Source organism: Penicillium coprophilum (genome assembly GCF_028826855.1).
Source record: "Penicillium coprophilum strain IBT 35676 chromosome Unknown utg000002l_segment0_segment1, whole genome shotgun sequence".
In the NCBI taxonomy this organism is placed as follows: Eukaryota; Fungi; Ascomycota; class Eurotiomycetes; order Eurotiales; family Aspergillaceae; genus Penicillium; species Penicillium coprophilum.
In genome coordinates, this window is record NW_026622722.1 from 1727329 (window position 1) to 1745767 (window position 18439).

Sequence of the window (18439 nt, forward strand, 5' to 3'; positions counted from 1 at the left end):
TCCCAAAATGCCCTCCCTCACAGTAGCAGTCGCCCAATCCCGCACACACAATTCCCTACCAGAAACCCTCCACGCCCTCGAACGAACAACTGCCCTGGCCGCCCGCCGCGGCGTTCACCTCCTCCTCTTCCCAGAAGCCTATCTAGGCGGGTACCCGCGGACATGCACCTTCGGCTCCGCAGTGGGAAGTCGACACCCGCGCGGCCGGGAACAATTCCTCGCGTACTTCAAGGCAGCCATCGATCTAGGCGATACACCAGCCGGAGCCGGCGATGAATGGATTGAACGCAAACTGGATGTCGCAGAGGGAAAGAGGTTCCGGGGCGACGGGACGAGGGAGTTTCTTGAGCGTGTTGCGAGGGATACGGGTGTATTTTTCGCTACGGGGTTGGTAGAGAGAGCGGGGGGTAGTTTGTATTGTGCTGTTGTTTATGTTGATCCTGTTAGGGGTGTTATTGGGAAGAGGAGGAAGGTTATGCCGGTATGGATTTCCTACATCACTCCTTCCCTTCCTTCCTCTCCTTGTTCTGTTATTCTATCATCTATATACTGACCTTTGTAGACGGCTGCCGAACGCATGATCTGGGCCCAGGGCTCACCCTCAACCCTCCGCGCTGTAACAACAACCCTAAACGGTATCCCACTGACCCTAGCATCGGCAATCTGCTGGGAAAACTACATGCCCCTCCTACGTCAGAGTCTGTACTCCCAGAACGTGAATATCTATCTCGCTCCCACGGCCGACGCCCGCGATACTTGGCTCCCGCTCATGCGCACCGTCGGCATAGAAGGCCGCTGTTTCGTGCTCTCGGCGAATCAGTGCGTGCGTCCCTCCGAGCTGCCGGAGTGGATTACCGGACCAGGCCCGAATCGGAATTTAAATCCAACAGGTCTGGATCCGAAGACTTCTACGCAAGATCCGGAAAGGAAATTGTCTGTCACTTCTGAAGGTCCGCATGAGATTGTCTGGCCGCAGACTCATGGTGAGGGACAGGGTGAGGCACAAGGTCCGTCGGGGAATTCTTCCACATCGAATACTAAGCAGTCAGTCGCTACTTCGGGCTCGGAATTGGAGTATGTTTGTCGTGGTGGAAGTTGTATTGTCTCGCCGCTTGGAGAGACTATCGTCGGTCCGTTGTGGGAAGTTTGCACGGATGACGTGTCGGATAGTAGCGATGCTGCTGTGACTGATTGCGCGCCGGGAACATCAGCTACTGAACCTCGGCCCGCTGTTGCGGCGGGTGATGGACTAGCTATTGCGCGTATTGATCTTGACGATTGTGAGCGTGGTCGGCTTGACCTTGATGTTGCTGGGAGTTATTCACGGAATGATGCGTTTAAATTGGAGGTTGAGGGGTTGGATTTGGCGCCGCCGCCTTTGTAGGGAGTTGATTTTAATGTGTTAGGTATATGAAACTGAAGGGATTGGTGTATCTGGGTATGGAGTGGAGGTAATGGACTGAAGAACAGGAATATGAGATGGCGAAGACTGCCGCTAAAAAACATCGAATCGAAGAACTTTCTACTCAAAAAAGCACAATCATAACAAAATCATAGCAGAATCACAGATTCTAGTCATCAAGGCAAAGAAAAAAAAAGAAAAAGGAATTTCGATCCCAGCCTCCAACTGCAACCACCGCTGAACTGAAATGCCGTGGGATCTCAACGGGTATTAGCTTGGAAGTGATCTTCGTCGCCATGCCAGCATGTGACAGCTCTGTCCATTCTCTATGTACAACCTTCACCGTGATAGATATAGAGCCCCTGCGGTTTCCAATCTAATCCAGCTGCACTCATACACCGTTTATTCCACCAACCACACCGGTGACTTGATCAGCACCGTTGCAGGGCCCTTGCCGCGCACTTCGACGGCCAAGAACGCTGCGAACCGAATGCGCGGGGCGCTTGGAGTCACCTCAACAGGCTCACTCTTGTCTTCGGTCGGTCCATGCGCCGGCGCCGGACGACTGATCTCGCTGGCGGCATGCTTGCGGCTTATCAACCCGCCAAATAAGGACTTCTTCGAGGGCTTTTGCTGTGCCTGTGAGGCGCTCTCTATCACACCGGTGGTTGATCCAGACGACGCATCTCCCTCTGCCGCAGCAGGCTCCTCCAGCTGTTCTTGATCTGAAGGTGGTGGAGGCGGGTGGCTCAGTGTGGGTAATTGGCCTTCGACCTTCATGTATTGCTCGGCAAGGGGAATTCCCGGTGGAAAGTAATCGACGCAGACATCACGGGCTTCCAGGGGGATTTTCTCGATGATGTTGACTGAGTTCTCAATGATCATACGCACACTTGCTTCTAGACCCGGCAGCGCGATTTCGTGAAGCTGAGATCCCAGGAAGCCAGCGAGTTCCACGATTAAATGCTCAACTAGCTTAATGCGATGCTCTGCGGCATCAGGTCCGGCTAAGGAGTCAGTCAATCCGTCGAAGGTGGTGCGGCGCCAGTAGGAGAGCCTGGCGGAGGCATTCTCGCGGTCCTCGTCGGATGACGGTCGCTGTCGTCGCAGGTTCATTTCGATATTTTTCAACTGCACGCTGAATGTTGGATCCAAGGATGGATGGAAATAACGCTGGAAGACTTCTTCTACTAGCCATCGGCTGATCACCGCCCGTCCGACCGCGGTCATTTCTTTCGTGCCGACCGCTAAAGCATCGTCGGTGACCATTCCATTCAGCCACGACGGAATACTGCGCCAGTCTTTACGCACAGAGAAAGCCAGGTCTTTAATCGCTCCATCAAGTCGCTGGAATCGGTTTGTGTATTCATTATCGTCAAGTACGGTACGCGACACCGCCATTCGTTGGTGCGCTACCGTGTTCTGGAGATGCTGAACCTGCGCATCTTTTTCAAAGTAGTATCGTTTCACCTTGGAATACTTGGCCTCTGGTCATTGTTAGCTGATCAAGAATCAAAATTCCGAATCAAGATTCTTACGGAGTTCATCATGTTTCTGGATCAATGCCCGCACGTCCACTTCTCCGGAATCCTCGCGGCGGTGTGTATTGGTGGGTGTGCTCCGTCCGGGATCAGGCATGTTTGACACACTATTCTGTCGACTCCGCTCCTGTTGACTCCGGTCTTGCTGATTACGGTCTTGTTGTGGCGAACCTGCCGATCTTTGTCTGTCCAACTGCTGAAATTGACCTTGGGTTTGTGCCTGCGCGGAAGACTGCATGGCGTCAGGATAAACGGACTGTAACGGGGAAAGCGGCTCGTGACTCTGCTGGGATGGGGGTCGGGTATTCAATACCGGATCCTGGGTAGGGGGTACAGGCTGTCCCCGATGAAGATGTTCCGACGCGTGTCGTGGTGATTCGGGGACAATATCGGTAGGCGACGGTCGGACGTACTGTTCGAGCAGGGTTGGCTCGGTATTGGACCGCTGGAGTTTGGGGTAAATTGGTTGCACCGGTTGCTGTGACCACTCGGGGTTGTCTTGGGCGTGAGCAGGATGCGATGGTCGGGGAGTTCGCTGAGCCGGGTGTTGCTGTTGGTAGGCGGGAGATTGTGGTGGGTTGACCGGTGAAGGGTTCTCCGAGTAAGAATTTCGAAGATGCAGAAATTCGTCGGATTCGTCTAGGGTCTCCGGGTGTAAAGTCCCCGGTGAGGCAGGTTGTGAGATGATGGGATGGGAGATTGGTTTGCCCTTGACGGAGATGCGCTCGACTGAGAATAAGCCCTTTTTGCGTGAATCTTCCGGGGCAACAACGTTAACAGTGGGTCGACCACGTAACGGTTTCTGACGTTGACTTTGTGACCGATTTAAAGTCTGAGGCTGGTTCTGAACAGGGCCAGGAACCGAATACTCGTATTGTGAAAAGCGCCGGTCTGAATCAGTGGGGAGGTCCGGTGGAGTCAACGCGGGGGCCAACTGTTCAACGCTACGCATAGAATGATGACTCCTCGAAGGCGATTTCCTTTTGAAGAGGTGCATCACTGCTTGTCGCTGAGACAAAAAAAAGGGGGGAAAGGAAGAGAGAGGGGGGAAGAGGCTGATGTTGGTGGATCTGGGGTCGACGATGATTGGGAGAGGTTGTTCTATATATAGGGGGTAAACAATGACTTTGCACTTGACAGTATAGTAATTCGAATGGACAACATAGATTCCAATGTAGATCTAATAGTTTTAGATGAGAGTATTTCATACAATATAATCAATCACTATAGACGGTGAAAGGTCCACGTAGACATTCCTTTATATCCTAGCCAGATATGTATGGATAATGAACAAAGAAAACGAGTAGATTTGAAAGAAAGACCAATCTCCTCCAGATCGGTCGAATACTTTTGATAGATGAACACGAAGTAAAATACGAACTCATCTTCGACATATTTTCTAGCCCCCAAATTCCCTGGAATTGGCTCCGCTCTCGAGGGCGAAGCAAATTATATGACTCGTATATGAAGTCCCATTCTCCATACCAAGAAGGACAAAATATGTGAGCTACTCTCGGCCCCCGAAATCCAAGGCTGAGCTCACAGACACGCGTACTCCGTACACAAAAACTTGATACATCCTAATAGTCCATAACTCGAAAGCAATATTGGTCTTTGCGATCCAAAAATACAACCTTGTCCAATAACCCCGCCACCTCCATGATACGCTTGAAATCTTCTAGCGGACTGGCAAACACATCGTAGTCATCAAAGTGAATCGGGATAGTCACGTCTGGTTGGATCAGCTGAATTAATTGCAGACCCTGCTCCGCATCCATGGTGACCATCAACGCTAGCGGTTCCATTAGTCTTCCTACTAAAGGAGAAGGAATGGTGGTGCCGCCAAGGTGAGCGAGCATCAGGTCAATTCGTTGGCCTGCGTATCGCTTTGGGATTTCACGCAGCTCATCTGCCATCAAGGTGTCTCCCGAAATATACATGCGATAACCGCAGGAAATATCTGCAGTGTGGGTGCTGTGGCCTAGTTCGAGCATCCACCCGTTGGTTGGTGGGAACTGTTGGTCTGTTAGGTAGGAACATCCGGAAAAAGAAACTCCACTTACTACATTGACTAGCGAGTTGAGTTTCTCTACTAGGTTAGAAGGTACATGCTTTCCCGGCATTCCTGTCACACGTAGTCCGGGTTGTCCTGGGCCTGCTGTGCCCTCAATGTTGATCTCAATTTGCTCAAATGGGTCGAGGGCGTACACAGATGTAAATGGGTCCTGCTTCTTGGAAGTGAGATGCTCCTTTGCATGGGGTGTAGTGATAATGGGTAAGTCACGTCGCAATGAAGCTTCGACCTTTTTATCAAAGTGATCCCTGGCAACATCAATCATCTGATCAAAATCTCGAGACTCCAAGACCTACTCGTGATAGTGGGACAGAAGGACAAGATCAATCCGAGGGAGCGTCGTGCAGGTCGACGGCCGGATCGGTGAGGCGCTCACTTGACACGCCTGGACCGAGATGAACATGGTCGCCTGCGTGGAGGAAGTTGGGCTGATACAGTCAGTTCGTGAGCATTGGACTTCCCATCAAGAGCTGACATCAGTCATAATCCGTATTCCAGCCCATTCTCTGCTTTTTTTTTTAGTATAGGGTGATCAATTCTTTGACGTGAACTGACATGATTGTTGTAGCCGTTCCCACGAAGAACAGCGCTGCATTCTCTTCGCCTGATTTGGATGGATGAAGCTTCGTCGCCTTGGCTGGGGGAAGTTGAGCCGGGGTGGAAGTGAGCACTGGAAGATCTCGGGTTGGAGGGTTATTCCTCTTCGGGTCAATTGAGATGCGCTTCATGGTATATGCGTAGTTGGGGGGTAGATGGAAGCACAAACATCGCAGGGCTTTGGCTACTCTTTACAGGCCTACGCATACGTGACATCACAAGCCACGATACGTGTCTTCAGAGAAGTCAAATCTCTGTCATTGATCAGGGCAATAGGCTTCTAAGCACAACACAATCTCCCTTTTCCGTCGGCATCCTCGATTAAGCCGCAGCTATCTAGTTCGTAAGTTAGTGTTGGAGTTAGCGTCCTGGGGTTGGACACCCGCAACAATTCTGTAGCTGAAGAAGTTGTAAATTGATCTGGAATACGGCCCATTTATTCTCACACTTTGATGATTTGATGTAGGTGAATCGATAGATGTAAGGGAGCAAGAGCCCAAAAGAAATGAGTAGGCTGAGAAGGAGAACAGTCAAAGTCGCAGTGCCACTCTTCGATTCATTCTCGTATGACCTTACTTCATCCAACTTTTCTTTGTACTTCTGCCCAAATACTACTAGTCGTTGTAGATCCAATGGGTTAGATCTTGTCATAGGAACCCAGATGTGTGGCACTAAGATTATTCATTCTTGAAACTACCCTATCAGCATCCTGATGCACACCATATTCCAAAGAAACGTTAAAGAGGTATAGATTAAGAAAATCAACACACGCCATGTGTCTTGCCAGTTTTGGCCTGCAATGAGTGTGTGTCCCGTTTGTAGTGAGGGTGAATGCGCGACTCGTGCCGAGGGTGGTGGCGGTGGATTTGCATATGCCTTTAGTTCTGTCAGTATGGGAATCAAAATATCTAGGGGAAAATACATACATCCTATACTTCTCCATCATGGATTTGTCCATAGCATCCAACGTCTGGAGAGCAAGTTTGAAGTCCAGGAGCAAACTATCGCATCGGTTCATGCTGAAGTCCTCACGGATGACAATACGCATCATCTGCATCTTCTCGCAATGGGGTGCCATAGTGTACGCAGGCACAATCCAGCCTCGCTCGCGTAGCTGATGGGCTACGGCGAATTCATCGTACACACGACCCTTGTTTGGGGGTAGGCAGAAGGCCACCACAGGCAAACCATAACCTTGCCCCTGGCTCAAGATGACCATGCCCAACTTCCCAAGCTCTGAAGACATGTGGTCGCCAATGCGAGTCAGGTTGCTCATGATTGCACGGTAGCCACGCTTACCCAAGCGGATCAGTTGGTAGTACTGTCCAATAACATGAGAAGCACCCTTGGAGAAGTTCAAAGTAAAGCTAGCCTGGTCAGCTCCTAGGTAGTTGATGTTGAACACCAATTCCTGGGGCAAGAACTCCGGAGCGCGCCAGACAACCCATCCGACACCAGGGTAGACCAGACCATACTTATGACCGGAAACGTTGATGGAAACCACCTTTGGCAGGCGGAAGTCCCACTCAATCTCAGGGCGGATGAATGGAGCAACAAAGCCACCACTAGCCGCATCAACGTGAATTGGGCAGTCAATATTACGTTCCACTAGTAGATCGTTGATCGCCTTGACATCCTCGTATTCGCCGGTATAGGTGGTACCCAAGATGGCACAGATACCGATTGTGTTCTCATCCACCAAATCGACTGCCTGTTTGGGGTCGATCACGAAACGAGTATCGCTGCAGAAAACGTACTTTTCCTCAATATCGAAGTAACGAGCAGCCTTTTCCCAGCAGACTTGAACAGCACTGCTCATAACAATGTTGGGGTGGAAGTAGTCCTTGCCCTCAGCCTTGCGCTTATTCTGCCATCGCTTCTTCATAGCCAGTGTTCCCAGCATAATAGCCTCAGAAGATCCAATAGTTGAAGTGCCCATGGCATTTTCACCGGAGGGATCCGTGGGAACGTTGAAAAGTCTAGCAATCATGTTCACGCATCGGTTCTGAATCTCGGCGGAGTGGGGGTATTCCTCATAATCAATGAAGTTCTTGCTGAAGGCGTCGGTCATAATCTCCTCAATTTCGTCTTCCATGTAGGTGGTGACGAAACTGGCGAGATTGAGCTTGGGATTACCATCCAAACTCAGCTCGTCCTTGATCATCCGAGCGGCAACCTGGCGAGGCATCTCTCGCTCTGGCATTCGATCCTGAGGCATATGATCGGCGGCAAAGTGACTGCCGTAGACATTGGTATCGAAGTCATTGATGTCTGGAGGAGAAATAGGGACAATGTCATGAGGAGAGGTGACGACCTCATTGTCCTTGTTAACTTTAGCGAGATGGACCATTGCGAATGGTTAGAGATCAAAGAGAAATAAAAGAGAAATAAAAAAAACAGAAGACCAAAAGCTCAGAATTGAAGAATCAGCGAGGAAGGAATTGAGAAATATAAGAGGGAAGAAGGATCCATTACCACGTGCGGGGAGCTGTCAATGACGCAGTCAAATCAGCCCATCACTTTTTCCCTCTTCCTCAACTTCTACCTCACTCTTTTTCTTTGCTACAACGATCATCCATTTTTTAACGTAATTGAATCTAATTTATGTTTCTTCTACTATTTTCTACTATGTATCGACATATACAAACCCTTCCAAGGGCCCGTTGTTAAAGCTTGGTCAAAGCTTGGCAGAGCGAAGTGACGATCCCGATTGACCCGGTCTGCCCCTCTCATATGGAGCCACGTTGAATGAGAGGTCCAAGAGTCTGTGTTTCAGAGTTTACTCTCGTACAAACTTTCCACTCTGGCGAATTGATAGTAAAAATCCAAGCTCTTCGGGTTGAGCAGTGTACCTGAGGGCTTGATGGTTTTCCCCGAGACAATCTGCTTCACAGGGAGCTCCACCTTTTTCAGGTTGACCGTGGTCTGTGACGATATGCGTGGGTCAGTCCCACTTTTACGTATCTTGTTTTCCCTTCGGAGTTCGAAGTACATACCGGAATTTCAGGGGTTTCGAACATGAACATCGGTACATGACGTGGGCTCAGCTCTGTACGAATCGCGCTCTTCACTCGTGCAACCAAGTCCGATGTGAACGCTACCCCTGGTTTCATGAGTAGAAAGAGTATCACGCGCTCATCCGTATCTGTTGGCCGTCGCTGTCCCACGCATATAGAATCACCAATTTCTTTCGAAAATTGACCCTCGACTACCCGATATATCTCGGCCGAACCGAACCGCACACCCGACGGGTTGAGCACCCCATCGGCGCGTCCGTGAAACACGATTTGTTTCGTGATTGGATGGATCGAAATGAAGTCGCCCTGTGTCCATACATCTGCAGAGTATCAGTGACCATAGCCACACACATACAGGGAGGAGTGGTCCCACTATCGAATCTCCCAAAATACGCATCATGATACTTCTTTCCATTCTCGTCACCCCACAACAGTGTGGGCATGTTGGGAAAAGCAGATGTGGCGACCAACTCGCCCGCAACACCCTCCTTCACGGGTACACCCTGAATTCCGTCGCCGCCCTCAATTGTAGAGTCGTAAACCTCCACAGGAATTCCCAGACTGCATCCGGCGCATCCGCCCACATACAAGGGGGAAAGAGGGTTGCCGGTTCCAAAGCATCCTGCGATATCAGTACCACCAGCAATATTATTCAGGCGAGTATGGGGTGGGAACCCTTCGTCGTAGAACCACTCAAACAATGCATCCCGCAGCACCATGCCAGTGCTTGTGACAACCCGTAAAGAGCTGAGGTCGACTTTCTCACGGGGCTTGATCTTTGCCTGTTGGATTTCATGCAACCACCGGGGTGATATTCCAAGATGGGTCACCCTGCAGTTGATTAGCTGAGGACTGCACATGTGGATATCAATGGAAGGACAATTACTTCTCCTGCGCTGCAAGATCAATCAGAGCAGCGACACCTGGAATAAATGGGCTTCCATCGTATAACACCACCCGCACGCCAAACAGCAAACTCTGCATGGCACTCACATACATGATCCATCCAGTGGTCGTGTATTGCAAGGTGACGCAGTCAGACCCGAGACCACTATGCAATCTACCTTCCTTGCTCGAGTTTAGAAGCACGCCGCCCACGGAATGGACGATACACTTCGGCTGTCCTGTCGTGCCAGACGAGTAAGCCACCAAGAAAGGATCACGGAATCTAACTCGTTCGAATTCGAGTTTATCGTTGCCATGTGCTTTTGCAAGCCACTCCGTCAGAGTTTCAGTTTGGGGGATGGAACTGATATCCGCCGGCCGCGAGGAGAATCTAGGTAGTGCGATGACTCCCTCAAACTCAGACTCAGATTCCATGCCTTGAACAATCTCCCCAATCTTCGATCGCAAGTCGATAGTCTTGCCATTATAGACCGCCAAATCGTCGATGAACAACCAGCGAGGCTTGATCTGAAGCAGCCTATCCAAAATACCCTTAGTACCCATATCGGTGGAACTGGACGAGAAAATAGCTCCCAGAGCCGTTGTCGCCAAGAACACAAGTAGTGTTTCAATACTATTCGCCGCGCAGACAGCAATACGATCACCCCGAACTACCCCATGAGCCTTCATAGCCTGGATTAAAACTCCAGTCCGTCGCCGGAGCTCACTCCAGGTGAGGTGGACGACATCATGCGCAGCGCCTTCTCGGACCTCGCTAACGGCAATCTTGCCGTCTTCCTTGCCAGTCTTGTCACCGGCAATGTGCGCGAAGAGTAGATTCTCGGCGAAGTTCAGGCGTACACCGGCGAACCATTCGGGCACGCTATCCATTCGAGCAGTCTCATCGACTACCTTTGTGTAGGAGCCCTCGTGGATCAAGTGGAAGTATTTCCAGCAGAATTCCCAGAATGCCGAACGGTTCTTCACTGAATATAGATACATATCATGGAAGGACTAGGGTGGTTAGATAATGTAGTACGTTTGATCTCCAAAGTCACTCACGTCGAACTTGCGTCCAGTGGATTTCTCTAGGTCGCGCTGGAAGTGACCCATCTGGGTGGATTCCGGGGCTGGATGTTGCCATAGTTTACGTGGAAGAGATGCCATGAAGAATTGCAGTGGTATTTGAGGGATGTAGAGTATCTTCAGCCAATTTTATACACATCTTCCGGACTTACCGAGGCCCGAACTAGTTATGGTGTAAACTGCGGGGGCGAAGATGTGGGATGTACGTACATCTCGACGGAGTATACATCCATCTCACAATTACACAGCTTATTATGGGGAACACAAAGTCTAGTCTCAGATTCGCCACAGATTTCATCAAGGTTATTGTATCGGATCATGAATCAGGCCTGCAGATGTTATAGCACACCAATGATTCAATACCATGGCGTCCAGTCGGTCGAACGATCATCGAATCCATGTTTCTCTAATAGTTTCTGAACCTCTGACCACCAATGAGACTCCTCAGGCCCCGGATTAGGAAGATCCCAATCCACTTCTCAATTGAAACTCCGTATCCATCCTCTGGGGACATACCCAGCAATCTCCCAATCAATGATCCCAACCGTGCCATCTTTCGGCACATCTTCCATAATGATGTTTCCAGGACCTAGGTCAGCATAAGAGAGTTTTGAACAATCCATCCCCATTAATGTGTAAACTTCAGTAGGTTTTTGAGGCTGGAACTCTATGGCAGTTCCACGCTTGGTCAGATACTGGTCAGGTATGCATTTTCCGTCCACGCCACCAAGCACGTCTCCTTCCCGGTTTGCAACTGTCTCGCAAGTTTTTACGACTGCCTTCACGTAGCGATGTTTCCAGGCATCTGCGAGCGTCCGACCAGATATTCGGCTTTCATCAAAGCTATCTTGGGCAGGAGTCGAACCCTGGTCAGTAACTATGTGTGTCCCAAAGAGGAAAGAGGCTCTATATATGCAAGGTAAAAGATCTCCTACCAGCTGATCCACCCTGGTTAGCCTAGTGGCTGGGAATCTGAAATTCTACCTCTTTGACTGCTGGTCTTGTCATAATGCCTAGGCCGGTCGGCCAACTGGTCTAGGTCCGTGGCATGGCTGTGAAGGCTGACCGAGGGATTATGGAAGTCCCCCCCAAACCCACCTGGTAATTGATCAGGTCCTTTGTCCTGAAGGGGGTAGGCGGTCCTGACAGGGCGGGGTTCGTGGATTGGCGTCTTTTTTTTTTATATCCTTGACCGTATATTTCTTTTATAGCTTCAATTAGTGGAGACTTCTATTCTACATTGATATCTTGATACACTCACTATATTATTACTTTTGTTTCTATATTGGCATGATAAGATTGGCTATATCTTGGCTTACCTCTACTTATACTAAATTGTGAAGGCTAACCCCGGCTTCTTAACACTCTCTTATTCGTGACTATACCTCGATATATCAATATCTACCCACTATTGAGTATCGATACGTAGACTAGCTCAGCTGCTCCAGTCCTCGCATAGCGTATGACCATCACTTATCCTATACAACCTACTTATCAAAATAGACCACCCGTCTGTGGGCACAACGGAATGAGCTTTTGACTCACCATCCTCAATGACCACGGTCCTAGCCTCTATACTTGCCGAAGCATCACCTAGTCTCATCCAAGGTCGTCCCTCTCACCGGGGTGAGAGTCTACTCACTGTGAAAGACGTTGCTCTCATGTCGTAATTCCACATAAAGTGGGCAGGCTACAACCCACCCTCCCCTTTCCCCCCCAAAAAAGAATTCGACGGCCTCATAGGTAGGATGGTCGGAGGTGGAGGGGCTGCGTTGGTGAGAGTGTAGCTAAGATTGTCGGTTGAGCCCTACCAAATAATGACATCGGAACGACCGCTCGAAGAACGGAGGGTCAGCTCGCCAATCAGCCAGGTATTTTCATTTACTTGCTTGACGGACTCCCTCACATGGTTATCGTCTGGGTTTAGTTGGAACATACTGGGATGATGGTAAGAAGAAATGGGCGAGACGGTGAACTAGAAGGAGGCAGGAATTATAGTGGAAAAGTACATGTTTGGTAGGGCTGGGTTGCACCTTCCTACTTGCACGCCTTCCTTATGTTCATCACCTTCCCTGGTCTTTGCTTCCTTCTGTTTCCGCATCTAGCCACATACAACCTCTCTGTCTCCTTTGAGACCCCCACGGTCGTCCAAACTTGATGGAATCGAGTTTTGGAAGGTCCGCAGATACAAACCCTCATTCAAATGAGCCACGATGGTTCTCAAATCAGGACAACCCTATTCAACACCACGATGAGTCTTTGGGAATAGGCCCACTTGAAGGGAGGATCCGACCTCCCACAACCTCGAAGTGTTTAGACTTCTTGAGGGTCAATCCAAAGAATGAACCGAGAAACCTCAAAACAAACGAGACGATTCGTGCTGTACAAAATCACATCCACTGACCACTTTCATCAATCACTAGAGTCCCGCCTCTCTTCCTGCCTGCAAGTCACGATATCTCGATGGGAGCCAGTACGAAAACCAGTACAGCCTTGTTATGACTACGAACCACCCAGTGGCCACGAATTGATATACGTCTGAAATGCTGTATCTATACTGCTCACTAATACCCCTCTTCCCTGATGAGAAATACCGGGAAATCCTCAAGCGTCCCGGACTCAATGCCAAGCTCCATTCCGGTCTCTACAAATCACCCAAAACGATCCTGTTGGAAAACAGAGCCCGCTATACGAAAGTCGAGGCTGGGCTACGCCATAGTGGAGGGGCTTCGCTCTTGAGCCCACCTGGCGTGGGGCTTCGTCTGTCCAATAGTCCATGTCGTATCCACCCAGATTCCGTATATAGGGGTACAGGGTGTCTGTCGGGTTGGTGATATTGTGTGGTCAAGGGCTTTTTCAGCATGTTGCCACGCATCGCACGCATCTCTTTTGTATTGCCAGCCTCTTCCCATCGCCCGATCCTGTACGGAGTAGGGAGGGAGGCGTTGGAATCGTCCGGTGCAAAGACCCCCGGATTCCCAACCAATGACGACCTTTCAAGCTTGGACCATGACCAGCCCAATAGAATCCTGGTGATTTGCCGCAGGAAGGGAGGTATAAAGTAGACGATCAGGCAATTATTGACAATCCATATGGTGTCCATGTCAGATGGAGCCACGCATTGACGCCTGAGTAGCGGTGTACATCGGACAGCAAAAACTTGGAAGCCCAACGGCCCTGAGTACACTATTCTTCTTTACATTGCAAGACCCCCGATCAAAAATAATAAGCACTATGATTCTGATTCTGATATATAATTTCAACTGGTGTATCATCAAAGCCTGACAAAAGAAAGAAAAACAAAACCTGAGGCAGCCTAAGATAGCCTGCAAGCGCCCCCTCAACATCCCCAACTAGCGTACAACGCATATCATACACTGGCCCTCTCCCAACAGCGATTACTTTATTTGAACTTGCGCTTCAACCAGGACAGGAATCCGCCCTTCTTCTTCTCAGCCTGCTCGGCCTTTTCGGCCTGCTCTGCTGCGGTCTCGGATGGCTTCTGAGTCTCCTCCTTGACAGGCTCAGCCTTGGTCTCGGGCTGAGGCTCTGGCTGGGCCTCGTCAGCCTTGCGCACCGGCTCCTCGCCACGCTTCAAGGCAGCTTCGGGCTTCTTGGGCTCGGCCTCCTTGGCAACCGGGGCGGCGGCTGGAGCAGCCGCCGGAGCAGCAGCCTTGTCACCCCTGGAAGAGAGGAGGGCAGCGTTTGCGGCGGCGACCGCTACGGGGGATGAAGGAGACTTGGCGCCAGACTGAGCAGCGGTGCTCTTGGGGGCAGGAGCCTTCTCCTCAGCAACCTTAGGTGCTTCGGCGACCTTCTTCTCCTCAACGATCTTGGGTGTCTCAGCAACCTTGGGTGTATCGGCGACCGTGAATGCCTCGGCCTGAACAGGCGCAGGCTCAGGGGTTGTGAGCGCAGCAGCCGAAGCAGGTCCAACACCGGCCAAGTTCTCAATGGTCTTCTTGTCCTCAGCCACGCTAGCCGCGATCGGCTCCTCGTCGGTCTTGGGCATCTTGTGGGGCTTCAGGTTCTCCTCGGTGTTGAAGATGGGCTTCTCATACGGGCGCTTGTGAGCAGCATCGCTCTCAATGGGGGCAGCAACAGGCACAGCAGCAGCAGGGGCCACAGGCTCGGGCGCAACGACAGCAGGGGCGGTGGTTGATTCCGAGGTCTTGGGACGCTCGACCAATGTCTCGGGAACGCCGGTTGCGGCGATCGAAGCGGGCTCCTTGGTGGTCGTCTCTGGGAGGACAGCTACAAAATCCGAGTTAGTTGGAATCATTGTCGCGTTTTTACTAATGCGCGTCATACCAGTACCGGCAGCAGCTCCACCTTCCAACTCGCCCATCTGGCCAGCCTTGGAGGCTTGCGCTTTTTCCACCGCCTCCTCGACTGTACCCTCCGTCGAGGGCACCTTATCGGCCTTCAGAGCTTCCTTGATATCCACTTCCTCGGTCTCTGCCACAGCTGGGATCTCAGCTGCGGGAGTCTCGGTCAAGGGGATGACCTCGGGCGCCTTGGTGGACTCGGCGACGGTCTCGGTGGGCTGTGTCGCAGTCTCAGGCACCTGTGTCTGCTCGGCGATCTCAGTCTGGCCTTCGGTCTGCTTGACCTGGTCCTCAACCTGATCGGGTTCGCTAAAGAGTTCCAAGGTTAGTTGATTATGTGGCATGTTGATTTTTTTTCCAACTTACACCACGTCCTTGACGTTGTCTACCACAGCAGCGGCGGCGGGCTTGCTGCCCTTCTTGTTCTTCTTTCCTCCTTTCTTAGCCATTATTGATATTGAAGTGATTCTGCGCTGGTTAGAATGAGATGAAAGATGATAAAAGGCGAAGTTAACTTACGAATGGTAGTGAAGTGTAGGAAGGAAGAAGGCAAGGGATGACGCGGTATGTTCTCTTCTCTAGGGTTCTCGATCCGTGGTGAGGACAGTTATGGAACACAAAGTATTACCAAATTATTCCTTTTTTTTTCCCTGGGCTTTTGGTACTTAGGTAGTTATTATTAGATTCAGATGGGTTTTTTAAAATCGCTGAATCAAAGAATCAAATTCCTTTCTCTTTTCTGTTTTACTTTACATTCCTCCGCATGCGATGTCTCTTTCATAGTTCCATCGTGTGAGCTTGGGCCAGCCCTAACATTCTGCATCGGGTAAATAGGGTTGTGCCTTGCACGACTAGGGGCCGTTCAGGGGTAATCAGGGTAGGGTGGTCGGGGCAGTCAGGAGCTCAAGGATTATCTGGGGAAAGGCGCAAAGACTAAGGTAGTATCCTATGTATCCTTGACTTACCGGAGACTACTTCCTTCGTGGAGAAGCCACCTGGGAAACGGCGATTACATCATCTCTGAAACAATTGGAGAATATCACAATTAAAGACGAAAATAGTAATGATAAAAATATATAAATAGTCGAATGAGTCAAATGAGTACCATGCAAGATCTATGGCTTTCAAAGGCTCCAATGGAGTCAGACTGTTCCCCCCCCACCGGACATATATCTACTGCGCAGTAGTGGATTGAGGCGTGATTTCGTGCATATATAGGATGTCAAATAATAACAACTCTGTCTTTGATCTTAAATTATGAGGTCATCATATATGATATTGCAATGTGCCAAAAATACGTTGTTCATAGATAGGTTGTTTACGAACAGAGCAACAAAAGTGAGCAAAAAACAAAAAATTTAGTTGACCGACGCAGGGATCGAACCTGCAATCTCTTGATTCGTAGTCAAGCGCCTTGCCATTGGGCCAGCCGGCCTTGCTATGTACAAGACAGCCAAACTGTGCAGTATGATCCATGACCATGTTTCGGCCGGCACAAACGGCAAAATCGGCAAGCGGGGCACAATCGGATCCACACTGTTTCCGGTTTATTCCCGCTGGTGTGTTGGCATTACCACATCGTCTTACGGCCAAAATGGATGATGTAACTGTGAGGCTGACAATCGTTTTCTGGAAGCCTTCGATGCAGTACGCCACTTACAGTTGGGGATGATCGTTCCGTTTTCCCTTTAGAACTCGGGGAGATCCCAGTTCGCTACTCTACTATGGTTGTATGTGCACAAATATTCTGGAAGTGCAGTGTGTTCCAGACTCGGTCGTATCTCGGAGTAAATGGGTCAATATTGCTCGGGGCACCGATTAATGTCGCTTACACCGAGTATATACGGAGGCCAGTCTACGGAGGACTCCGTCGATAATGAGACTACGTAGATCCAAGGACTTTTCAAGTATAATATAGTACCTTGGAAAGCAAACGGAGAATAATGTCATAGTGTTCGCCTAGACTCCACCATTAGAGGCCTTGGTCAATTTGCCCCCAATGTCTTCACCGGATATGGACCGGAGATGGTTCTGGGGAATCCCACCTTATCTCTTGCCGTTGCATCCACGTTTACGACTATAATTCCCACTTATCCCTCCTCTTACATTCACTTTTCCTTTACTCTCGACTTTGACCCTCTCCTCTCTATGTTTCCTGTATTCTCATAGAATGATAAAGCGGTTCCTGATACAAAACCCCCGCTCTTCGTGCTTGCACACCCGTTCTCAATCTGGAAGTGGTATGCACTGAGGCCATCTTCACTAGGAACCGCCCGCATTGATCTCTGAACTTCTTTGAATCTGAATCTTGAATATTCCCTGTTCACAATTCTTTTTCTCTCCAATATGACGTTCCGCGAGAAGGTCAAGCGGGTGTTCCGCTCCAACTCCAAATCCAAAAACGACGGAAAACCCAAGATCGAATATTACAGACGACACGAATGTCCACCTTCTAAATTCCGTGGTCCATTCGACCGTGCCCACCAAAAAAGCCTAGCCGCTTGGTCCTTTGAGGGTGCAATGGTCGAACGAACTCGTTCATTCGAACTTTCCGTCTCGCCCTCTGATCCTTGTGAGGGTTACGGTTACTCCCGCTCCTCCGATACAGACGACTCGGTGTCTCCGGATGATGCAGCCAATGTCGATCCAGGTACGCATTTCCAGCCCGAATCGAAGTATTCACCAGGAAAAAAAAAATTCAATTCTAACCTGTTTTTTTCTTCGATAGCCGACCCCAATCCAGAGGCCCCTGCGGAATCTTCGCCACGCGCTGCTGACTCCGGCTCTCAGTCCTCCACCATCCTCAACCCCTCCAGCTACAGTGGCTCGATGATGACCCTTATCAATGAGGGCTCTATATACGAGATTCCGGAGGATAAGGATCAGAAGTTCGTTCTGAAGGAGTCAATCCGCTATTCATCGCCCCTCGTCCGCGCCGTCTCGCCCGCTATGTCCCCGTGCGTCGTGTCCGCCAGAAAGCACCTTCCTTTCTCCCCCGAGGATCTAGCTCGCGCCTTGGTCGCCATCCAGGTCTGTGGCTGATCTCTGCACCTGATCTTTTCACCTGATTCGTCTTTTATCTCCAACCTACTTTCTTCACATCCAGGAGATTGTTCCCTTTATTGAATCATCCCTTCCATTCCTCAAGACTCGATGTCTTTTATTTATTCAACCCTTTTTTCGGTTTTCGGATTTCTTGGGACGGTCGGACATCGCTTTTCCGATACCTTGAGTATCGATGTCCACCATCCCTGCCATGGCGCACTGGCACGCCGTTTCCTCTTTATCACCAACCGAGTCACTCCTCACTAGATGTCGAGGATTATCGGTCGGCGATGGTCATTCCCTCATATCTGTCTGCATTTTGCATTGAGCGTATACCCGTTAAGGATTTTTGCTTTTAGGCTGTTTGTTTAATTTTTTCTTTTTTTTTTACGGTATGGTCTGTTGACCCCTATGCTATGGTTCCAACCCATCCCCGGCTTCGTGAGCCATTGCTCTTATCACGA

At 50.1% G+C, this 18439-nt stretch overlaps 7 protein-coding genes across 7 annotated transcripts; 2 read left to right on the plus strand and 5 right to left on the minus strand.

Moving 5' to 3' along the window:
* Nucleotides 1–7: 7 nt before the first annotated feature.
* Nucleotides 8–1384, plus strand: N7500_002699 (nitrilase; the record flags this gene model as incomplete). Its single annotated transcript, XM_056673845.1, has 2 exons — nt 8–481; nt 563–1384. 2 exons carry the CDS (start codon nt 8–10, stop codon nt 1382–1384), a joined length of 1296 nt encoding a protein of 431 aa, XP_056534370.1.
* A 420-nt stretch (nt 1385–1804) lies between these two features.
* On the minus strand, nt 1805–3940 carry N7500_002700 (uncharacterized protein; the record flags this gene model as incomplete). Its single annotated transcript, XM_056673846.1, has 2 exons — nt 1805–2889; nt 2941–3940. The coding sequence occupies 2 exons, from the start codon at nt 3938–3940 to the stop codon at nt 1805–1807; spliced, it is 2085 nt and encodes a 694-aa protein (XP_056534371.1).
* A 583-nt stretch (nt 3941–4523) lies between these two features.
* On the minus strand, nt 4524–5745 carry N7500_002701 (MBL fold metallo-hydrolase; the record flags this gene model as incomplete). Its single annotated transcript, XM_056673847.1, has 4 exons — nt 4524–4958; nt 5007–5265; nt 5314–5445; nt 5573–5745. The coding sequence occupies 4 exons, from the start codon at nt 5743–5745 to the stop codon at nt 4524–4526; spliced, it is 999 nt and encodes a 332-aa protein (XP_056534372.1).
* Nucleotides 5746–6375: 630 nt separating this feature from the next.
* N7500_002702 (glutamate decarboxylase) lies at nt 6376–7964 on the minus strand (the record flags this gene model as incomplete). Its single annotated transcript, XM_056673848.1, has 2 exons — nt 6376–6490; nt 6541–7964. The coding sequence occupies 2 exons, from the start codon at nt 7962–7964 to the stop codon at nt 6376–6378; spliced, it is 1539 nt and encodes a 512-aa protein (XP_056534373.1).
* A 422-nt stretch (nt 7965–8386) lies between these two features.
* On the minus strand, nt 8387–10629 carry N7500_002703 (acetoacetyl-CoA synthase; the record flags this gene model as incomplete). The annotated part of the gene is made up of 5 exons (XM_056673849.1): nt 8387–8539; nt 8611–8951; nt 9005–9462; nt 9518–10530; nt 10579–10629. 5 exons carry the CDS (start codon nt 10627–10629, stop codon nt 8387–8389), a joined length of 2016 nt encoding a protein of 671 aa, XP_056534374.1.
* A 3376-nt stretch (nt 10630–14005) lies between these two features.
* Nucleotides 14006–15379, minus strand: N7500_002704 (uncharacterized protein; the record flags this gene model as incomplete). The annotated part of the gene is made up of 3 exons (XM_056673850.1): nt 14006–14856; nt 14914–15239; nt 15297–15379. 3 exons carry the CDS (start codon nt 15377–15379, stop codon nt 14006–14008), a joined length of 1260 nt encoding a protein of 419 aa, XP_056534375.1.
* A 1897-nt stretch (nt 15380–17276) lies between these two features.
* N7500_002705 (uncharacterized protein) lies at nt 17277–17972 on the plus strand (the record flags this gene model as incomplete). Its single annotated transcript, XM_056673851.1, has 2 exons — nt 17277–17580; nt 17659–17972. The coding sequence occupies 2 exons, from the start codon at nt 17277–17279 to the stop codon at nt 17970–17972; spliced, it is 618 nt and encodes a 205-aa protein (XP_056534376.1).
* Between the last annotated feature and the right edge of the window lie 467 nt (nt 17973–18439).